The sequence below is a fragment of the Pelophylax lessonae genome (assembly GCF_965119305.1).
Source record: "Pelophylax lessonae genome assembly, chromosome: 12".
NCBI classification, from domain to species: domain Eukaryota; kingdom Metazoa; phylum Chordata; class Amphibia; order Anura; family Ranidae; genus Pelophylax; species Pelophylax lessonae.
Genome location: NC_138779.1, coordinates 131,803,194 through 131,827,141, shown reverse-complemented (window position 1 = coordinate 131,827,141; position 23,948 = coordinate 131,803,194). Strand labels below are relative to the sequence as shown.

Here is a 23,948-nt window from a genome sequence, read left to right as displayed (position 1 = left end):
TGTTTTGAGACTGAGAGAGTTTAGCTCTGCTTTAAAGTAGTTCTAAAGGCTTAAAGTGATTATAAAGTCTCGTTTAAAAAAAAAAAAAAAAAATTACAAGCATGTTATACTTACCTCCTCTGTGCAGTTGGTTTGCACAGGGCAGCCCGGATCCTCCAATTCTCTGGTCCCTCGTTGCTGCTCCTGGCCCCCCTCTCCTATCGAGTACCCCCTCATCAAGCAGCTTGCTATGGGGGCACCCGAGCCGAGCTGCAGCTCTATGTGTCCATTTAGACACAGAGCTGCCGTCCGGCCCCACCCCTCTCTCTCCTGATTGGCTTACTGACTTTGATGGACAGCCACGGGAGCCAATGGCACCACGGCTGGATCTCAGGCAATCAGGAGGGAGAGTCCCGGACGGCCGAGGGACTGGTGGACATCGTTGCACAGGTAAGTATTAGGGATTAGGGGAGGCTGCTACACACGGAAGGCTTTTTATCTTAATGCATGCATAGAATGCATTAGGATAAAAAACCTTCTGCCTTTACAACTCCTTTAGGGTTTTTTTTCACCTTCATGCAATATATGCTTTAGCGGCGGTTCACACTTCAGCGATGTCAGACATCGCATGTGATTCACACCAAATCATTGCAAATCACATATGATGTCTGTGCGATGCAAATTCAGCCATACAGATTGTATGGCTGGATTTGCATATCATTCGGTCCAAAGTCGTGCAGGACCATTTTTTTGGTTCGCACCAGAATCGGGTCACATAGGTGTTCACACCTATGCGATCTAATTCATGTCCGAATTGACAGTTCACACTGCGATATGCAAACTAATCTGGGGGTTCATTAACTTTGTAGTTGGGTGCGATGCGGGAACCCGCAGTGGATTCGCAGGGTTCCCGCATCGCACCAGTGTGAACCGGCACTAAAGGTAAAAAGCTTCCAGTATCAGTCCCCCCCCCGCCCCCCCCCTTTCAATACTTATCTGGCTCTTCTTTCGATCAAGCGATGTGCTCGAGAGCAGCATTGCTGCCCTTTCGCTCTCTCCTCACAGGCCGATAGGCAGTAGTGGCCATTGCCTCCTGCTGCTCTCAATCAAATCCTGTACAGAGGGATTGGTGCTCTCAATCAAATCCTGTACAGAGGGAGTGGAAGGCAGGGCTGAGCCACACTGTGTGTGTCTATGGACATACTAAGCCTGACTCGGGAGAGAGCCCGCACATCTGCCCCCATAGCAAACGGCTTGCAATGGGGCAGATGCAGAAGAGGAGGAGCCAAGATCACTGGCAAGGGACCCCAGTAGAAGAGGTTCGGGCAGCTCTGTGCAATACCTTTGCACAGAGCAGGTAAGCATAACATGTTTATTTTTTTTAATTAAGCCTACGGTCACACATATTTGGTATGGGAAGCAATCCCTGTGTGTTTCCCGCACTGCATAGCAATTACAAAATGAATGGGCTCAAATCACACCGTATTGAATCGCATGTGACTTGTACAGGAATGTGGTGCAGTTCCTGTGCAAGTTACAGGGGGGTTATAGTGTGAACTGGGGCTAAAAAGGAATCCCTAGCAACCTCAGGAGGAACCCTGGTAGAGAACAGCTACAGTTGAGAACAGGTTGATACAGAGTATCTCCCCCCAGATTGCAGTTCTTGATACACAGCTACATTTGTACAGTTGTTACACTGATATCCATTTCAGTGGCTACATGTAGCAGATATGTACAAGGCAACTGCTACAATCACACACTAACCCACATAGTAAATGTTTTTTACAGTGCAGGCTGCTGTCAGTGTAAGGTCTGGTAGGGAGCGGTGTGATGCTGCATTTCAGCACAATATACTGTTTATTCGTTTGATTTTACTTTGGCGCAGCCCCATGGCAAGGGATCATTTTTACATTTCCTGGAGTTGGGGTTTAACCTCTTGACAAGTGTGCAAAACTGATATGCCAGCTCTAAGTCGACCAACCCTTTAAAATGCTGTTAATTCAATTCATAATTAATTCACAGTATTATCTTGGCAGATCATTGCATTAATCATTTAACAAATTTTTGGATATACTTTAGTATTGGACTGTAAATCTATTTTCAGACAGTGTTATAACAGCATACAGTATCTCACAAAAGTGAGTACACCCCTCACATTTTTGTAAATATTTTATTATACCTTTTCATGTGACAACACTGAAGAAATTACACTTTGCTACAGTGTAAAGTAGTGAGTGTACCGCTTGTATAACAATGTAAATTTGCTGTCCCCTCAAAATAACTCAACACACAGCTATTAATGTCTAAACCGCTGGCAACAAAAGTGAGGACACCCCTAAGTGAAAATTTCCAAATAGAGCCCAAAGTATCAATATTTTGTGTGCCACCATTATTTTCCAGCACTGCCTTAACCCTCTTGGGCATGGAGTTCACCAGAGCTTCACAGTTTGCCACTGAAGTCCTCTTCCACTCCTCCATGATGACATCAGGGAGCTGGCAGATGTTAGAGACCTTGCATTCCTCCACCTTCCGTTTGAGGATGCCCCACAGATCTCAATAGGGATCAGGTCTGGAGACATGCTTGCCCAGTCCATCACCTTTACCCTCATCTGCTTTAGCAAGGCAGTGGTTGTCTTGGAGGTGTGTTTGGGGTGGTTATCATGTTAGAATACTGCCCTGTGACCCCGTCTCTGAAGGGAGGGCATCATGCTCTGCTTTATGTCACAGTACATGCTGGCATTCATAGTTCCCTCAATGAACTGTAGCTCCCCAGTGCGGGCAGCACTCATGCAGCCCCAGACCATGACACTCCCACCACCATGCTTGACCGTAGGCAAGACACCTGTTTTTGTACTCCTCACCTGGTTGTTGCCACACATGCTTGATACCCTCTGAACCAAATAGGTTTATCTTGGTCTCATCAGACCACAAGACATGGTTCTAGTAATCCATGTCCTTAGTCTGCTTGTCTTCAGCAAACTGTTTGGGGGCTTTCTTGTGCATCATCTTCAGAAGAGGCTTCCTTCTGGGAGGACAGCCATGCAGACCAATTTGATGTAGTGTGCGGCATATGGTCTGAGCACTAACAGGCTGACCTCCCACCCCTTTAACCTCTGCAGCAATGCTGGCAGCACTCATATGTCTATTTCCCAAAGGCAACCTCTGGATATGACACTGAGCATGTGCACTCAACATCTTTGGTCGACCGTGACGAGGCCTGTTCTAAGTGGAACCTGTCCTGTTAAACCGCTATATGGTCTTAGCCACTATGCTGCAGCTCAGTTTCGGGGCCTTCTCAATCCTCTTATAGCCTAGGCCATCTTTATGTAGAGCAACAGTTCTTTTTTTCAGATCCTCAAAGAGCTCTTTGCCATGAGGTGCCATGTTGAACTTCCAGTGACCAGTATGAGAGAGTGAGAGCGATAACACCAAATTTAACACACCTGCTCCCCATTCACACCTGAGACCTTGTAACACTAATGAGTCACATGACACTGGGAAGCAGTGGCAGCCAGTGTATTGAGGGCGCAGGGGCGCCGCCCCCCATCCTTGCGTCCGGCCCCCTAATCTGCATGCAGGGGCGCCGGACGCATGGAGCTTAATGGGTTTTTTTAATCACCTGATTAGAGCCAGAGGCTCTAATAGGGTGATGCAAAGGGCGGTATCGGGCGCAGAGCAGTGCGCCCCGAGTCCACCTATGGTGTGACAATAGCGAATGAAAATTCGCTATTGTCACACCGATCCTCCTCCTGGCCAATCAGGAAGCCGGTCTAATACCGGCTTCCTGGTTGGCCGCAAGGCAAACCCCATGTCATTGGCCAAGGACAAGGCGGGAGGACTCGAGGAGAGTGGAGACGCGCCGCCGGGGGACACAGTGAGGAGAAGCCTCCATCGGGACTGAAGATAAGCTGCCACCGCTGGTCACTGTTTTGAAGGGGGCACACTGGTCACTGTGCATTGAAAGGGGGCACGCTGGTCACTGTGCATTGAAAGGGGCATGCTGGTCACTGTGCATTGAAAGGGGGCATGCTGGTCACTGTGAATTGAAAGGGGGCATGCTGGTTACTGTGCATTGAAAGGAGGCACGCTGGTCTCTCTGCATTGAAAGGGGGCACGCTGGTCTCTCTGCATTGAAAGAGGGCATACTATACCTTAATTACTGAAGGCCCCTTTCACACTTTTGTGACCTCAAAGTCACGCAATTTTTTACAGCGTTTTTTGACGCAAAGCAATGCCTATTACATTTTTCTGTTTGCGCCCCCCCAAAAATTTTGAGCACCAGCCGCCACTGCCAGGAAGGGAAAATAGCTAATTGGGCCCAATTTGGAAATTTTGGCTTAGGGGTGTACTCACTTTTGTTGCCAGCGGTTTAGACATTAACGGCTAACTTACACTGTTTTACAAGCTGTACACTCACTACTTTACATTGTAGCAAAGTTTAATTTCTTCAGTGCTGTCACATGAAAAGATTTAATAAAATATTTACACAAATGTGAGGGGTGTACTCACTTTTGTGAGATACTGTATCTTCAATGCAGAAACTCCATAGCCTGTATAGGATTTATTGTTTTATGTGATAATGCTTTAAATGTACAGATACAAATAGGTTTATGCCATTAATAATTTATGTGTCCAGTTCCTGCTTCCGGTATGGAGATCACTGTGCCTGGAGTTGTCTATGCTCTAAATGGAACCGACATACGACTACCCTGCAACTTCAACTCCTGTTATAAGATGGATACTAAACAGTTTTCTATGAACTGGACATACCGGGGCTGTGACAACTGTACAGAAGAAATGGTGAGAGATGTTGATCCCTGTATATTTCTTACACCATCTAGATGTCATGGAACTGTACCAATTCAGTGTGTTCCAGTATATCATTACTGAGCCATCACTGTACAAAGTGTTTGTCAGCGCACATCTATAGTCCTCTATCAAAACATTGACGGCCCAGATATCCTTTCAACTCAAATAACCCTGTTAATTTTATCCTCGCCATGTTGACATTTTGTCTTTCACTGGTCCTCACAACCTCATTAATGTCTTATTATTCTTTTAATATCTTGTTATTATTTTTTTTTTTAACCCAAGTAAAGAAAATATGAATCCACAGATATGTGTTGTTTCATCTTGTCCTCCTGTGACCATTGTTGTGTCATTAAAATGTGTCACCAACCATTTACAGGTCTAGACTTGCATCGCAGAAGCAATTTGCATTCTCAGCCTTTGGGTCTGTTGTACTGAATTGTATATCTAAGCCAAACTGGTTCAAGCAATATGCTTGCTTGTTAAAAAATTAAAAATTTACACTCAAAAACAATCTCAAAATTGATTTACCTTCCCCACTATGCTATAAAGTATCTAAAGTAACAGTCAGATTTTGGTATGCCATATAGAAAAATACCTAAAAGTATGTAGACCAGCCTCTCTCAATCTTTTTACCCCAGGGGAACCCTTGAAACAATTTCCTGGTCTGTTAAAATAAGTTCATTTGGAGTCAGTGGGAAGTATGCCTCTTACATTGGTGGTCAGTGGGAAGGATGCCCTCCCTACAGTGGTTGTCAAAACGCCACCTTTTCAAACAGTTAAAAATTTCTGCCATGTGGGGTTGGACACAGGATCATGCAGCCACCATGGCTACCTGCTTAATGAACCCTCAGCAACCTCTGGAGGAACCCTAGTTGAGAATGGCTGATCAATAGCTGATACATAGCCTTACACAACACAGTGGTTGGTAAATTTTGTTGAACAAAATCTGGCTATTTGGCCAGTTTAAGTGGTGACGTCAGAGTTGGGGGTAGAATCTCTGCATGTGTGTGAAGCCATCCAGGTAACACAGTACTGTGTAGAACAGAAGGAATGGGGAGGTGCATGCAGTGCTGTATCTTGGCCTAGGCCAACAAGGCCCAGGCCTAGGGCAGCACTTTGCAGGGGGGCAGCAAAAAAGCTGCACCCCACATGGAAAAAAACAGCCTCCTCCTGGCTCCCACACGAAAAGGGTCCCCACCGGCTTGCACTACACTTTTAGTATAGTGCCAGTCCTATGGGGCAAATCAGTCTGGCACCCACATAAAGCGGTCACACTGCTACCTGCTGGTACTGATGGGCACTAATAGGCTTCACTGATGGCCACTGATGAGGTGGCACTGATAAGCTGCACGGATGGGCACTGATAGGCTGCATTAATGGGCACTGATAGGCTGCACTGGTGGCCACTGATCAGGCTGTACTGATGAAGCCGCACTGATGAGGTTGCACTGATGGGTAGTAATAAGGCTGCACTGATGGGCACTGATAAGGCGGCAATGATGAGGCTGGACTGATGGGCACTGATAGACTGGTTGTGGTCTGTGGTTTACAGATGACAGGGCGGGTCATAAACAGGAAGGGGTGTGGCCTTTACAGGAAGAGGTGGGTCATATTTAAATTAGGGGCTGCACAAGTTTAGTCAGGCCTAGGGCAGCACAAAACCTAAATACAGCACTGGGTGCATGCAGTCAGCCCATAGGGGTTGATTTACTAAAGGCAATTAAACTGTGCACTTTGCAAAGTGCAAATGCGCTCTGCAAGAGCAGTGGCACCAGAGCTTAGTAAATGAGCAGAAACTCTGATGACTTCCATCATCCAATCATGTGCAAACAAAAATGCTGTTTTTTAATCTTCTTTGCACGTGATTGGGTATTCTTTGTAAAATAATACCTTAACTTAATTTACTAAGCTCTGGAGCAACTGTTCTTGCAGAGTGTTCTTGCACTCTGCCATCATAAACAGAAAAATGTATGCTATTATATTTCTGAGCCACATCACGAATCAGAACAGGACCAAATACAATGTGTACTTGGTTCCCTAGGGGGTTAAAACATTTTTTTTTTACATTGAATTTATATTTCTTCTGTAACCCTCTGGTATTTACCCAGTTAGTGTTATTCAATTTTAAATGTAGAGTTCAAACCTTAAGCATGAAAATGATCTGTTCTACTTCTTTAACATTAAAAATTGTAATTTATTCCTGCTGATAACATTCAAAATAAAGTGTTACCTTACCTCCAGGTCTTACCTCACAATTAGGCTAGGACTTGTGAAAATCCATCACTGTGCACACTTTCACCACAACTTCCAGGTCTGTTTTTTCACCAGATATTTTTTACAATTTTGTCATGGGGCATATCGAAAGGCTATGTATGGAAGAAAGGAAAGGGCAAAGAAGGGGGGGAAAGGCACTTGTAGGGTAGTAATACAAATGTGAACATTTAAACATGAGCACTGTTACAATTCTTCGAATCAGGCAAATATAAAAACAATATGGAGATTAATAACCAGCAAACGCTCTACAATGCCTTGATGAAAAAGTATTCATACTCCTTGAAATGTTCCACATTTTGTCATGTTACAACCAAAAACTTAAATGTATTTTACTGGTATTTTATGGGATAGATCAACATAAAGTGGCAGATAATTGTGAAGTGTAAGCAAAATGATAAATGGTTTTCAATATTTTTTACAAATATGTGAAAAGTGTGGCGTGAATTTGTATTCAGCCCTCTTTATTCTGATACCCCTAACTAAAATCTAGTGGAACTAATTGCCTTCAAAGGACACCTAATTAGTAAATAGAAACCACCTTTGTGTAATTTATTCTCTGTATAAATACAGCTGTTCTATGAAGTCCTCAAAGGTTTGTTAGAGAACCTTAGTGAACAAACAGCATCATGAAGGCCAAGAAACACATCAGTCAGGTCAGGGATAAGGTTTTGGAGAAGTTTAAAGCAGGGTTAAGTTATAAAAAAAAATATCCCAAGCTCTGAACATCTCACGGAGCACTGTTCAATCCACCTGAAAATGGAAAGACTGTGGAACAACAGCAAACCTGCCAAGACAAGGCCGTCCACCTAAACTGACAGGCCGGCCAAGGAGAGCATGAATCAGAGAAGTAGCCAAGAGGCCCATGGTAACTCTGGAGGAGCTGCAGAAATCCACAGCTCAGGTGGGAAAATCTGTCCACAGGACAACTATTAGTCGTGCACTCCACAAATCTGGCCTTTATTGAAGAGTGGCAAGAAGAAAACCATTGTTTGAAAAAAGCAATAAGAAGTCCTGTTTGCAGTTTGCAAGAAACCATGGGGGGACACAGCAAACATGGTGCTCTGGTGAGATAAGACCAAAATTGACCTTTTTGGCCTAAAAGCAAAATGCTATGTGCGGCGGAAAACTAACTTTGCACATCACCCTGAACACAACATCCCCACCAGGAAACATGGTGGTGGGGGCAGCACCAAGTTGTGGGGATGCTTTTCTGCAGCAGGGACAGGGAAGCTGGTCAGAGTTGAAGGGAAGATGGATGGAGTCAAATACAGGTCAATCTTAGAAGAAAGCCTGTCAGAGTCTGCAAAAGACTTGAGACTGGGGCGGAGGTTCACCTTCCAGCAGGACAACCACCCTAAACATACAGCCAGAGCTACAATGGATGTTAGAATGGCGCAAGTAAAGTCCAGACCTAAATCCAATTTGGAATCTGTGGCAAGACTTGAAAATTGCTGTTCACAGACGCTCTCCATCCAGAGCTTGAGCTATTTTACAAAGAAGAATGGGCAAAAATTTCACTCTGTAGATGTATAAAGCTGGTAGAGACTAGTGATCGACCGATATCGTTTTTTTAATGCTGATACCGATATTTTGGTCATCAGATATCGGTTTTGGGCGATATTTTTGGACATGTAAAAAAATGTTTTTTTTTTTATTTTTTACCAGGTACTCATTGTGGAGGGATCTGGGGGTCTAAAAGACCAAAAACCCCTCCTCGGCACTGAAAAGCATTCAAAACGACAAGTTTGGCTGTTTAAAATGCTGTCAGTTTTTTTAATGTGGCGCCGAGTACTCGGAAGTGATGTCATGACATCACTCCCGGGTTTTTCACATGGAGACCCGATCAGAGCTGAGTGCGGCTTTGATCGGGTCTTCTCTTTGGCGGCCATGCAGGTAGAATGCCTGGGTCTCCCAGTGGGACAGGAGACCCGGGTGAGCTGCGGAGGGAGGGGGGGGACGTCCCCTCCCGCTCCTTCTAATGACAGCCGAGCGGCTTCTCAGCCGCATCGGTTGTCATTACAAGACAGCCGACCGTCGGCTATGGACGCCGGTACTGGGGTGATGCCTCTAGCTGCAGTCATCACCCCAGTACAGCACTTTCCTGAAATATCGGCAATATCAGTAACCTCAGGGCCCGATTCCGATATATCAGGGAAAGTGCATATCGGCCTCCGATATATCGGTGGTGCCGATAATCGGTCGATCCCTAGTAGAGACATACCCAAAAAGACTTGCAGCTGTAATTGCAGCGAAAGGTGGTTCTACAAAGTATTGATTAAGGGGGGTGAATACAAATGCACACCACACTTTTCACATATTTATTTGTAAAAAAAATGTTTAAAACATGACAAAATGTGGAAAATCTCAAGGGGTAACGGTAAGCACGGTAACTTCATTGCTCTTGGTCAAAAAGCAGGGAAGACTGGGAGTGTGAAAAAAAAAATACAAATGATAAACAATATTACACTGGCGATGGAATATAAAATGTGCTGAAAGAAAAGTTTGAGATGTTTAGAGCCCCATATGCATATGGATTTTCAGGAGAGTAACAGCTGCAGACACTGAAACAAATGTGAATTAAGAATGATGTTAATTAAGGTCAAGTCCTCAACCTTTTTTTCAAACGGAAAAAGCAAAAATGTTAAGAAATATTATAGAGGATCTATAGCCAAACCCCTCCACATCACGACCAGTCTGCTATGAACAAAAACTTGCAATACCCTAGTATTTCAGATTGAGATGTCACAGTGACCAGTCATATGAATGAATCCTAGGTCATCATGGGATCTCAGCTAAAGGGGCTTAGAAATGCTGGCCCGAATGCATTGACAAGCTTACGTATGGCAGCCTGCAGTATTATTCTGCAAGACAAGCGTTACAGACCAATTTTACCATTTATTTTAACAAAGGGACCAGGTGGTCAGAATGGAGTTTTAGGTTGGGCTGTAGCTTCTGTTTTAATTTAATTTAATGTGGCTTCAGGCCTCATTCACATGGCCGTGAAAAAAAAATTACATTTACATGCCTTTTTTAATTAGACATTCACGCAGGTGCAAAAACATGCACTGCGTTCAGATTCATAACATAGAATTCAAAAATCTTCACCTGAGGACATGCGTATACACCATGGGCATAACTAGAACCTTCAGGGCCCCAGTATAAGAAACCATGAAGGGCCCCCTGGCCAGGGGCCCTTTCCCCTGAGCCCAGGGCCCTTTATTCCTCTCGCAGTTTATTACAGTCCTGCAGTGGGACCATTTCACATTTTCTGCAGTGGGCCCCCTTCCTGCCATCTTGAGGCCCCTACATGGTGGTGGAACGCCAGGACCAGGTCACAAGTGCAACCTTTGCAACCCTGGTAGTTCCGCCACTGCCGTAGGTCCTATTTTGACAGGTGTGTGGGTGCAAATGTACAGCCCCAAACACAGACAGTGCGCATTCAGGGCCACTCCCCTGCACCTTCACACCTTTCAAATTAGGATTCAAGGGCCAGGGAACCCGTGTGAATTAACCCCTAGTTTTTTTAATTTTTAACTATTTTACTTGTATTTGTTGCGGGGGGGGGGTGGTGCTTTGGCGAAATTTCAGGGGTCTAAGTAGACTCCTGAAGTCTCACTTTTGAGGCAGAGGAAAGGACTGAGGGAATACATTCTTCAGTTCCTTTCAGCAGGCTCAGCTGCACAGAATGAATGAACAAGAAGAGATCTGTACAGCCTTCCTGTTCATTCATAAACTAAAGAATAGTAAAGAATGTTTACTATGCTTTAGTTATGAGCACAGTAAGTGATTGGTGTCGATCACTCACTGTGCTCATTAAGAAAAGGAAAGGAGAGACTGCACAGAATTTATCGGTCTCCCAAATGTCCCCGCTGTCACTCCAGTGTTGGAACCTATTTTCACATGTTTTGGTCCTGCTCTAGGGTGGCACAGTTTTGGGTGGAGCTGTTTGAATGTTTTAATACCCGTCTACAGCTGTCCCTCCTGCTCTCCCCTGATCTTGCATTGTTGGGCATCCAGAACAATGAACAGAGGCCTAACATGGGCTACACTGAAATACTGATTTCCTTTTTTACTGTGTTATGCTAAAAAAGGAATACTTAGCAAATGGACTACCCCCATTCCTTCAGTGGCCTCATGGGAGTCTTAGATTAATGCTGTGTTACCCATGTACAAACCAACGTATATTTATAGAGGATGCCCTAAAAAAAATTATACGTTTTGGCAGCCAGCAGGGTATTTTTCTTTCATATTTACTTGCTGCATCAACTTAGTATTTGTGTTGCTCTGTCTACTGTAAGGGTCTCCTTTTTTCATTATGTCTTTCTTGTTTGTTTATTTGTGTACTTTGTAAGCTACCTGTTTTGAACCCTTTGCAGATTATGTTAAATTTTTGATTGCTCACTACATTGCTTTGCATTGACATGTAACTTGCTGTTATTTTATCATGCCATTTCCTCAATAAAGAACAATCAATCCTGGTTGTTAAAAAAAAAAAAAAGAAAAGGAAGGGACCGGTAAATGACATACTTACAAACCCCTTCCCTGCAGCCTGAAAAGATCCCCTGCAGCAGCTGGTGGGAGAAGAGAGGGGGAAAGCCGGTGGAGCTCCAGGGGGGGGCATACAGTGGGGTGAGGGATGCGGTCAGAAGGCACAGACACACAAACGGGCACAGGCACAGAGCACAGAGAGGGTGCTTAGTCAATTAGAGGAACCAAACCCCTGTATGCAGCAGCTGAAAGCAGTGGGAGGGATAGGGGGAGATGCTGGCTTTCAGCTGCTGCATACAGAGGATTGGTTCCTCTAATTGCCCTCTTCCCAAAACCTAATGTGACAGAGAGGCCCAGGGGCAGGGGCAGGGGCTGGGTAACAATTGCGACCCCTGATGTTACACCACTGGAATGCATGTATGCCAGCTGCAGGTATTGGGAGAAAAAGGGACAGGTTTAGGCAAGCATTTGCTGATCATTATGAAGGACCTTTTTGTGCTAGAAAAAAACATGTGTAAAAGGACCAGTACATTCTTTATGACTGTGTGAATGTAGACTTAAGATTGTGGATCATTCTCCACAGACAGTTCAGTATGGGCGGTATCATTTGAATACAGGCCTAATTTACTGTGAAAATTGCAAAACAACGGCCTTTGTTAATATCTAGAAGAATACAACAGAGTTTCCACATGACCTTATGCTACTGAAAATGTATTCTCCAAAAACACTCCAGCTGTACATCCAGGGGTTTTCTTCAACAAAGTCCACAATGGCTCTCTGGGTGCAGCCCTGCACAGACTGGAAAAACTTCAATAGACTGCAAAAAACACACAGGAGGGTGCAAACTCCTCGTGCATTAATATAGACGAATGTATTGAATCCACCAAGACATATGGATACTCACAAGCAGATAACAATAGCAAGCATATAACTAGTGTACTTCAGCTGAACATGATGAAACCCATCCTGGGACCAAACGGTTGGAGTGCTGACATGTTTGGGGGGACAAGCTCCCTTCCTCAGAGCTGCAGTTATATGCTTTCTGGTTTTATCTGCATGTGAGCAGTGGTGTATTTTGGTTTGGTGCTGCCCTAGGCAAGACTAATATTGGGCGCCCCCTCTTCCCCTCCTATGGACATTTGCCCACCCCTTCCTGTTTAAGGGATGTGACTCCCTCCAAAATTGAAGGACTACAAGTTCCAGCAAGAACCCCTGAGATCTCATGAGAGGGGGTGGGAGAGAGAGAGGGGGGTGGGTGAGGGAGGATGAGAGAGGGGGATGAGAGAGAGAGGGGGTGTGTAAGGGAGGGTGAGGGGATAATGAGAGGGAACGAGAGGGAGAGAGGTGGTGGGTGGGAGAGAGAAGGTGGTGGGAGAGAGAGAGAATGTGGTGGGCGAGAGAGGGGAGGTGGTGGGCGGGAGAGGAGAGGTGGTGGGTGAGAGAGAAGGTGGTGGGCGGGAGAGGGGAGGTGGTAGACAAGAGAGAGGAGGTGGTGGGCGAGAGAGGGTAGGTGGGGATGAGAGAAGAGGGGGGAGAAGAGAGGAGGGGGGGGAGAGGAGTGGGGGGGATAAGAGAGAGAGGGGGGATGAGAGAGAGAGAGAGAGGGGTGGCAGGGCCAGGGATTCACAGCCGTGACATCACTGGTTGCTAGACACCAGGTGGCTTTAGCAACAGTGGCCAATAGAGTCTCAGGTGGAGGCGGGGGCGGCTATTTTGCCGCCCCCCTGCAAAGTGCTTCCCTAGGCCTACAGCACTGCATGTGAGTATTAATTTGTCTTGGTGGACTCAATAAATTTGTCTTTGGTAATGCACAAGGAGTTTCCGCCCTCCTGTGTGTTTTTTGCAGTCTATCGAAAATATATACTGAAGCAAGTGGTTAGACAGGTACCCGTGTACATTAAGCCCCCATTCACATTAGGTCGCTCCGACTTAGGGGGCGACCTGTGAAGTCGCGTGCAGCGCCACTTCGGCGCGACTTGCATGGACTTCATAACATGAATGTCTATGCAAGTTGCCTCCAGGTCACCCCGAAGTAGTACAGGACCCTTTTTCTAAGTCAGAGCGACTTGTGTCGCTCCTATTAGAACGGCTCCTGTACTACACAGTGGGAGCGTGAGGACCGCGACTTGTCAGGCTGACAAGTCGCCTGACAAGTCGGATCAATGTGAATGGACACTAATACAATACACATTGTATTATGCGGATACATTTGCCTAATTATTTATTTATGTAAAGTTACTTTGTAATATTTTTTACCTTTGCTTGACATTTAAGTTTCAGAAATGTCTGTCAGCAAAGTCATATTTTAGCTTCTCTAAGTTCCAACACGGGGGGAACTACGGGCAGTAGGGGGAGTTGGCACTGCGTGATTAGGGTGTGCCCATCCCAGGCACACCTGGCACAACCTCCTGTGCACGCCTATGGGAACTGCTGTTAAGTTTTGCAGACACCAGTATCCAAGAGTGGACTCAGGGCCTCTTCCTTTTCAATAATTTGAAATCTTTGATTTTGCAGTCCACTAATTTTTCTGTGAAGTTTTTCTTTTTGTAACACTAGTTCACACATGGGTTATAGTTAATTTTAGGATGGGTTTTTTAACATTCTATTATGGTTTGCTTGACAAAATGAATTAAGCAGTCAGAGAAAGAGAGTTCACCTCTTAATATTCACTCAAGCTTTCTATCTATTTAATTGTATGCCATCTGTCAATTCATCCATCTGTCTGCTTTCCTGCCTGTCTGTCTATCTATGTATGATTCTGTCAGGAAAAGGGCTGGGTGTTAGGGGGGCATTTAAGCTGGCCAAATACAGTATGTTATGCTGTGATTATGCATCCTTCTTTAGATTTGCCAGAAAGTATACAGTGAGAGGGCCTGCCTAATTAAAACAAAAAAAACGGTACAAATTGTTCATGTCATTATAGGAGTTTCAGTATTTACAGTTCTTATTGACAAAAACTCTGTGCACTTACCATTAGAGCTCCTGCCCATCACCTTGGTTCATGCAGCAGCTGCCACAAAGATACTATGCAAATATCAACTTTACTGAAGGTCTACATTTGACATACTGCTAGGTACCTCCCCCATTTAAAAGCCCACAGGCCTGTTAATTGCCCACCCAAAGCATAACATAAAGCAAAACTTGGAAAATGAGACAAAATGGTAGGGAGTTCGAACTACTATTGGATTTTTACAGATTAGGGGAAATCGGAAAGAAGGAGCTGCATACATGATCCTGAATCATGACATTGAAAGTCCTTCAAGGCACCAGATGGCTAGTGTTTGGCAGCTTTCCACAAGTCGAGAAACTCCCCTGTATATAGCAAAATGGAGGTGGCCTGAAATGAGAAGACAATACAAGTTTTAACTTACAAAAAGTGCAGAGAACAAGGATGCTTAGAATCCATTAGGAGATTTTATTGTCTATGTCAGTGATGACGAACCTTGGCACCCCAGATGTTTTGGGACTACATTTTCCATGATGCTCCTGTGCTCTGCAGTGTAGTTGAGCATCATGGGAAATGTAGTTCCAAAACATCTGGGGTGCCAAGGTTCGCCACCACTGGTCTATGTCAATTACATCAAGAACACAACAACAGGCAGCCAACACATTTCAGGGGCCAAAAAAACCCCAACTTCATCAGGGCTTTAAAATATATCTGAATATCAAGTGGATTGAGAAATAGCGCCTGGGTCAGTTGATCTGAATCAGGGGAACTGTCTATTGACAGGTGTATTTGTTAGCAGTGAGACAACTGTCATAAAACTGTCAATAGACTGTTCTCTTGATTCAGATCGGTCCAAAATCAATTTCTCAGTCCATTGAATTACCAGGAAAGACTGGGCTTCCTTTTAGGTTGTACAATAATTGTATTGTTTTTAAGGAAGGAAGAAAGGAAAATACAAATGGTCCAATAGCAAGTATCCCAATAAACACTGTGGTGGTGAATCACAAAGACAAGAAATACATGTCTGCAAGGTGTTAAAGATACAATATTCAAGCAATCCAAAGTTTTGAAAGGGTGATGTGATTCTGTTTGCCAAATGGAACAATAGTAGCAAAATATGAGGTGAATTGTAGCTTATAAGGGAGTTTGATTTTAGGAGGTATCAAGGGTACACCAGTGTGGTAGACAGATAGGTGTTTACAAATGTAGGGGTTGTGAGGGTAGATGACGTGTGAAGTTAAGAAGAGTTTTAACAGTGTGCACAGCTGATTAGGGCTGAGGGGGTATATGGCGGCTGACCAATGGGGGTATTTATAGATATAAAGGATCAAGACCCAGTGGGTTGGTGTAGTCAATCATGGCTGCCATACTATCCAGCAGTATAGCTGTAAGCTGTTTATTGATGAAGATATATTTAAATTGGTTGCAAACCTCCTGGAAGTTTAGAGCAGGAGACTTCCATGCTCCAGCAATGGTTTGTTTGGTGGAAAGACTAAAGAACCGTACACACGCGTCTAAAATTGGCAGGGAATTTTCGGACAACGTCCGATCTGCCGATTTTCGGCTTGTTAGTATGATGCTTCCGACAACCAACTCCGACTTTTCGGCCAAAAAAAATCTGGTGTGCAGACTATAAAATTTTTGTTGGCCGTCAACACAATGGCCGATTTTCGTGCAGTCAGTACAGATTTCGACAGGGAAAAATCTGATGAGCAAGACTGGGCATGCTCAGTGAAGAAAAAACACAAAGAAAACAAACCAACACATGACATCACTTCTGAAGTAGAATTTTGTTGGCCGAGAAAATTCGTGTGCAGTCTAGGCACATTCCAACCAACAAAACGCAACTTGGACAAAAGTCGGACGATCGGTCGGCCGATAATCGTTGCGTGTGTACGAGGCTTTAGTATTCGATGGGGCTGCAGTGCATCAATAGGTTTAGGTGGTAGAAGCATTATGGCACCAGGGAAGGAGTGGGGTTGCTCTAACTTTGGCTACCTAAAAAAGAAACGCTGGCAGGAAAATCTGGTGTTTAATACGGTAGTTACCTGTCCTGCTGCCCGCACCGCTGATTTTCACTGCTTTCAAGAGATACCACTACAGAAGTACCCTCAGCATGTGCCAACTCTGGAAGCCCTGGACACTTGGTTTCCCTCTGTATTCTGTGGTTCCATCCACTTACCCCTACTTCACTCCAGGGCACAGCAGTGATGTATTGTCTGGTGGAGAGAACCACGGAGCACAGTAGGGGACAAGGCATCTGATGCACCCAGAAGTGTGTCCCATGCAGAAGATTCTTTGGCAGCATCATCACTTGAAGATAGTGAAAATCAGTAATGCAGACAGTGGGACAGGTAAATATTTAAAGCCTTTTATTCCAGGTAGTATTTTTTAAAATGTATTTAGGTGGTGAGAGAGTTTCTATTTTTATGTTTTCTGGTAAATGTGATTTACCTGTGTAAGGTGTTGTTTTGGGTTCTATCTGCACCTCCACTATGCAGTAGAGTTGTAAAGAAAACTGCTCCAGGGCTCTGGGTTGGATCCATGGGTTGGAGCCACAGCAGATTATGAAATAAATCTGGCACCTGGAGCTGTATTCTGTGGATGTGCAGTAAAAAGCAGCTAGACAAGTGTAAACTAAATAAAAATTGTTTGTCTATAGAGAAAAGTATAATATTAATGTATTTTCTTTTTTCATTCAATCAAAGCATTGCATTTCTACCTATATCCTCATATTTAATCCATTATCATGGCTGTTTGAAAATAGAAAATATGAAGATGGTTTATTGTGGTCATGTAGATTTATTGCATTGTATAAGCTTAGATTCACAATTTCCCTTGTGAAAATGCATGTAGCTCTGTGTGTTTTTATTACACATTATGACAATCATTTCTGTGCATTCATGCATATTAAAGTGCTTTTCTGCATTTTTCTGCATATGTCTTGAACATTCTTGCCTGCTCAAAAAGCACTGTCTGCTAGTCATGAAATATTATGCTATACGTACAGTTTATTGCATTACCACTTATTTCTATTTTATGGGCACCAAAATGTTGAGGCAGTAAATTTCATGCAGGCTGTAGTTTCTTAATGCAATGCACTGCAGCGGCAAAGATGCGAATGAGTCTGATTAACTTTTATGATAATTCTAAGATGCATGTCGTTTTCTTCTGTTAACTGACTACACTATATCTATGGGAACTGCTAAGATGTAAATTCAACCTAAAATGTATCATATACTTCACTAAAAGATAATATTTATTTAGTATACCTCAGACTCCTTTGGCAGCTAAAGAATCAACATATTTGGTGTAGCAGAGAAGAGCTACTTTGTAGCAATTGTGGAGATAGAATATTGATTTATGGAGCCGCTCTGTTGGCAGTAAAGGGGTTCCAGGAGCTGATGGATCTGATTATTTGCTTGGGCTCTAGAATAAGGGTTCTTAACCTTTTTTACAATATTGGATTGCCAATAGCTTGCCGTCAACAAACTGTCAAATTAATTATCATCACAAATCCTATTAGATAATAGTATTACCTACAGTATCTCACAAAATGAGTACACCCCTCACATTTTTGTAAATAGTTTATTATATCTTTTCATGTGACAACACTGAAGAAATGACACTTTGCTACAATGTAAAGTAGTGAGTGTACAGCTTGTAGAACAGTGTAAATTTGCTGTCCCCTCAAAATAACTCAACTAACAGCCATTAATGTCTAAACCGCTGGAAACAAAAGTTAGTAAACCCCTAAGTGAAAATGTCTAAATTGGGCCCAAAGTGTCAATTATTTTGTGTGGCCACCATTATTTTCTAGCACTGCCTTAACCCTCTTGGGCATGGAGTTCACCAGAGCTTCACAGGTTGCCACTGAAGTCCTCTTCCACTCCTCTATGATGACGAGACCTTCCGATGTTCGAGACCTTCCGATTGCGGATGCCCCACAGATGCTCAATAGGGTTTAGGTCTGGAGACATGCTTAGCCAGTCCATCACCTTTCCACTCAGCAAGGCAGTGGTCATCTTGGAGGTGCGTTTGGGGTCATTATCATGTTGGAATACTGCCCTGTGGCCCAGTTTCCGAAGAGAGGGGATCATGCTCTGCTTCGGTATGTCACAGTACATGTCGCATTCATGGTTCCCTCAATGAACTGTAGCGCCCAGTGCCGGCAGCACTCATGCAGCCCCAGACCATGACACTCCCATCACCATGCTTGACTGTAGGGAAGACACACTTGTCTTTGTACTCCTCACCTGGTTGCCGCCACACACGCCTGACACCATCTGAACCAAATATGTTTATCTTGGTCTCATCAGACCACAGGACATGGTTCTAGTAATCCATGTCCTTAGTCTGCTTGTCCTCAGCAAACTGTTTTCTTGTGCATCATCTTTAAAAGAGGCTTCCTTCTGGCACGACAGCCATGCAGACCAATTTGATGCAGCTTGTGGCGTATTGTCTGAGCACTGACAGGCTGACCCCCAACCCTTCAACCTCTACAGCAATGCTGGCAGCACTCATATTTCTATTTCCCAAAGACTACCTCTGGATATGACGCTGAGCACATGCACTCAACTTCTTTGGTCGACCATGGCAAGGCCTCTTCTGAGTAGAACCTGTCCTGTTTAACCACTGTATGCTCTTGGCCACCGTGCTGCAGCTCAGTTTCAGGGTCTTGGCAATCTTCTTATAGCCTAGGCAATATTTATGTAGAGCAACAATTTATTTTTTTCAGATTCTCAGAGAGTTCTTTTCCATGATGTGCCATGTTGAACTAACAGTAACCAGTATGAGAGAGTGAGAGCGATAACACCTGATCACCCTTCACACCTGAGACCTTGTAACACTAACGATTCACATGACACCTGGGAGGAAAAATGGCTAATTGGGTCCAATTTTGACATTTTCATGTAGGAGCGTACTCACTTTTGTTGCCAGCGGTTTAGATATTAATGGCTGTGTGTTGAGTTATTTTGAGTGGACAGCAAATTTACAGTTATACAAGCTGCACACTCACTACTTTACATTGTAGCAAAGTGTAATTTCTTCAGTGTTTTCACATGAAAAGATTTAATAAAATATTTACAAAAATGTGAGGGATGTACTCACTTTTGTGAGATACTGTATGTATGGCTTGGAACAGAACAGCTGAAAGAAAATTGATAAAACTATTATCATATTCATGTAACAAAAGTACAAAAATGTACTTGTAAGACCGCATTCACACTAGTCCGACTTGGACCGCGACTTGTCAGCCTGACAAGTCGCGGTCCGTCTCGCTCCCATTGTGCGGTACAGGAGCCGTTCTAATAGGAGCGACACAAGTCGCTCCGACTTAGAAAAAGGGTCCTGTACTACTTCGGGGCGACCTGGAGGCGACTTGCATAGACATTAATTTTATGAAGTCCGTGCAAGTCGCGCCAAAGTCGCGCTGCACAAGACTTCACAGGTCGCCCCCTAAGTCGGAGCGACCTAGTGTGAACCGGCACTAAATGTACAAAAGCTGGATACAACTAGTGAGATTTGTTTTTGTTGTTTTTGTGCATCAAACATGGAATTGATGTCCATTTACTGAGAATGTAAGTGATATCATCTGACCCATCAAGTCACTTTCTCCACTTTGATTTCAGGTTCAGTAATACAGAGAATAATGATTGAATTTTCCGAGATCCAGTCCCCTACTCCCATCATTTGGTTTCCATACCCCAGGGGTCATGGATATGCTTGATTAAGAACATCTGCTCTAGAGAAAACTTGAAAATGGAGCTTATCTGCTTGAGCCACTTCGATGTCATAGGTGAAACCTGGCCAACTCTAATGTACAGCTCTACTCATATATGATTCAGAAATATGATCATGAAAGGTCCCAGATGATGCATCTTGAGAATTCACAGGCGTGGTCATTTCCTAATTAGAATATAATTACATAAACTACATGATGAAGATTCCTATTTAATTTTATTATCTATTCCTAAAATGTTTGAGTAACACTGTATCACATTTAACCTATTTAACCAGTACCGTTTATAAATGTTTTATTTCCTCTTCCTCACAGTAAAAAACATTTATTTTGGTGGCTGAATTTTCAAAGGTGGAAAATGAACATTTTTTGATTACAACAGCAGTCAAGTTTTCTTTAAACACATTTAATGAGGTTTTAGTAAATAGAACCAAAAGTTTACAAAAAAAAAGGGAAAATTTTCAGTAAAGGGTGGGCAGAATGTAATGAAAGAATAACAATACATCAGTAAGTAGAACCCACCATGTTACTGGAGTGTGCGACAAAGACCTGCAGAGAATAGATGAAAGTGTGGGAAGGAACATAAGGAACTTAGCATGGCGTCAGGCACCGAAAGGAAGAATTGGGTATTGAATTAGTCAGCATGGCATATTCATCTACATCATACATTTCTTTTCTGATGTTTAGTTTTATAGAGCACAAGGACATGGAGCAGGTGGGTGAGATGGCTTCCTAAGTGAATTAGAAGAGCAGGTGCAGGAGTGTAGGATGTGGGTGTGAATGACGCTAGAGCTGGAAATTAAATGGAAAATACAGGGAAACTACAGGTTGAATGAAAATAACAGCATAAAGAACAGATTCTGATAATATAAAGTGTTCTCTGTCAGGGTCACAATAAAAAAGGATAAGGAATAAGGGAATAGCTGCAAGGTGAACATAATAAACCTACATTCAAACCAAACCAAAAACTCGCCTCTAGCCTAACTCCAAATATGCACTTTTTATACTCCAATGGACTGTGGGCCAGGTCATTCCCTACCTGAAAAGCAGGCTTCTTTGCGGAAATGACCCAACCCCCAGCTAATTTGAGTAAAAAAAAGAGTGCAAGTTCTGGGATCTGTTAGCAATGACTTCGGAGGACAAACAAGCTCACCTTTATTGGTCAGCCAGGCTGCCCATTACAAAAATGGACCAACAGTAAGAAGTGGGAAGTAGGTTAGGTAACCATTCACCCATTATTACCTTCATGGTTAGTATCGGCAGGGGCTGAAATGAACCGGGGCGCTCTCGGCGTAACTGGAGGACCGGGAAGTAGGCACTGTCAGAGAAAGTTGGATGGGTCTGCCGCCTTCTGATTTGAATGGGTCCGCCCCTACCAGTTTGAAGGGAGCAAGAAAGCTGGGAAATGACGGTTATTTTTGCTCCTGGATGTAATTGGTGAGGAATTTGGATGGCGGTGGGTGGGCCTTTCCTCCTGGGTTGAATCTGGCCTTGTAAAAGGCTTGTCCCCAGTTGAAGGCAGGCTCTCCCTAAGCTGTCCACGTTCCAAACCACCTGGTGGGTAAGGGCTACACTGGGTCTGGCCGGGGGCTGAGACAGAAAAAGCCTGTGGTGTACGTGCCCCTGGGGTGGCAGCCCAGGGGTGCCTTAATTCTCACTGGTGAGGGGCAGCCCACCTGAGTTTTTCGGCACCTTGGTCACTGCACCATCACACTTTTTCTGCACCTGCCTCTTGGGGCGGGCCTTTTGGCCAGCACCAGAGGAATTTTTTATTCCTGGCCTTGGGGCCTGCCAAGGTCCTGCACTTTGGCACTACCCAGCACTTCTCCACTTCCCCTTTCCCCACTCTTTTTTTCTTTGTTGTGTGTTCACGTTTGTCCCTTTTTTTGTTGATCACTTGCACGACTTGTATGGCGTAGGTCCTCGGGCCTGCCCTGAAAGTCTTGGGAGGGGGTGGATATGGCCTTCTGGCTTAGTTCGCCCTCTCTCATGGGGTCTCCCTTCGGGGGAGCCCCACCTAGTACTTGGGGTGGGCTGTTTCGGCAGTCCCCCTGGAGAACGGGGTCTGCCTGGCTTCGGCTGGGAGGACCTAAGTGAGTACCTCAGTCCCCGTCAGGAGCTTCGCGCCCCGGGGGATCAGGGTCAGGGCCCTTCCTCTTCGGAGGAGGGCCATGTGTACGCCTTGTGCACTTTTTGTGTGTCTCACGTTTTGCGTGTGTGCACTTTTTTATGCACCGGGTGTAAGTCTTTTGAATGTGTTTCACACACCACGGGCTTATAATTAAAAAAAAAAAAAAAACATTCACCCATTATTAGAACCTCATGGGTATTAGGGCTCGTGGATGTTCTACAAGATATCATAGCAAGCAGTGTGCCAGCTCTAAGTGTCTACTATGCATGGCTGTCTGCATTTAGAGCTGTTAAAGCAAACATAGGTTCACTTCAAAATACAATCTTCAGATTTCAGTTTTACAGAAAATAAAGGTGGCCACCTATGTTTTATTTTTGTATAAAGCTAATACCCAGTTCGAGTTATCGTAAGGACTGTCTTTATAACGAGAAATTTTAACACTGTAATACAGTAGGAATGTGGAAACCATCAAAGCAGTCTTAAAGTGTTCTTGTGCCCAGACTAGACATAATAACATATTTGCATATTCTGAACAAGCAATTAAAGCACTTTATGGAGACAATGTCAAAGTGAAAGCTTCTCCGAAAAGGCACCTCCTAACCTCGCATGTGATAGTACTCAGGTCTAGCAGCCTTGGTCCAAGACCTAACACATGACCAAGGGAGTGACATCCCCACTACCCCAGTTTGCTGATGCTGCTGATTAAAGTGCCAGCTGTGACAGAGGACGCAGTGGCAAGGGAGTGTAGTCAGGGTGAGTGGGGGTATGTGGGGTGCGGCCTTTACTGAAGCACTGAGTGACATTTATCAGTTCTGCTGCACAGAAAGGCAATGCTAAAAAGGAGCCAGTGAGATAGATTATGCAACTGATTTACTACAAGGTTACAGCTTGAATCTGTTTAGGGTAAAATGTGTCTCATCTCCAGTGATACGTCTGTCTCAGATCTCTCAAAGTTGGCTTACAAGGACAACAGGCAAAGAGGTAGAAAATACACAGAAAAAAACATTGCATAGACTTTGCTAAGCAGACAGACAGCCTGATTTCATCTAACTGTGTGGCTAACCCTGCATAGGCATGCATAGGCAAGATGATAGTGTCTCTATAAACAAGCCTTTGCTATCCTCTGTAGATATAGACAGTGTTAAGGAAATTGCAATCTACTGTAGCTAGTGAGTCCCACTGTTCAATAACTCACTATCCAGGGCACATAGTTACCAACAAGGTACAAGCTGCCGGGAGAAATTATTCCTAAGGTGGTACTTAAATGCTTTGAGGTCTTTCTAAACATTAGTACTTGCAAATTTAAGTCTACTTATTCAACTTACTAGAAAAAAAACAACCTACTATTATTGTGATTTAGAGACATGGAGTGTCAAAAAATATAAAGAAAAGAGAAACTGCACTAAGATATGCAAAGGTTTCCAAAAGCAGCAACTCAGCTGTGAGATAGACACAATGGATAAATAAAATAAAAAATAGAGCTGCGCTAAGCATACATTGATAGAAAATAATCCAAACAGTAAAGGAAGTTCTAATGTGAAAAGTCCATCCATGTAAATAATCATAGATATTAG

General features: G+C 43.9%; 1 protein-coding gene and 1 long non-coding RNA gene across 3 annotated transcripts in view; one reads left to right on the top strand and one right to left on the bottom strand.

Annotated features, from left to right (window-relative positions):
• The window catches only part of LOC309567890, a 110,794-nt gene that overhangs the window by 9,395 nt on the left and 77,451 nt on the right, over positions 1–23,948 (bottom strand). The gene's annotated exons all lie outside the window — the stretch shown is intronic.
• SCN2B (sodium voltage-gated channel beta subunit 2) overlaps positions 1–23,948 on the top strand; it is a 45,083-nt gene that overhangs the window by 8,989 nt on the left and 12,146 nt on the right. For both annotated transcript variants that reach the window (XM_082273399.1, XM_082273400.1), the window contains exon 2: positions 4,616–4,779. In XM_082273399.1, coding sequence (XP_082129525.1) covers positions 4,616–4,779 — 164 coding nt within the window. The remainder of the gene's footprint in view (positions 1–4,615; positions 4,780–23,948) is intronic.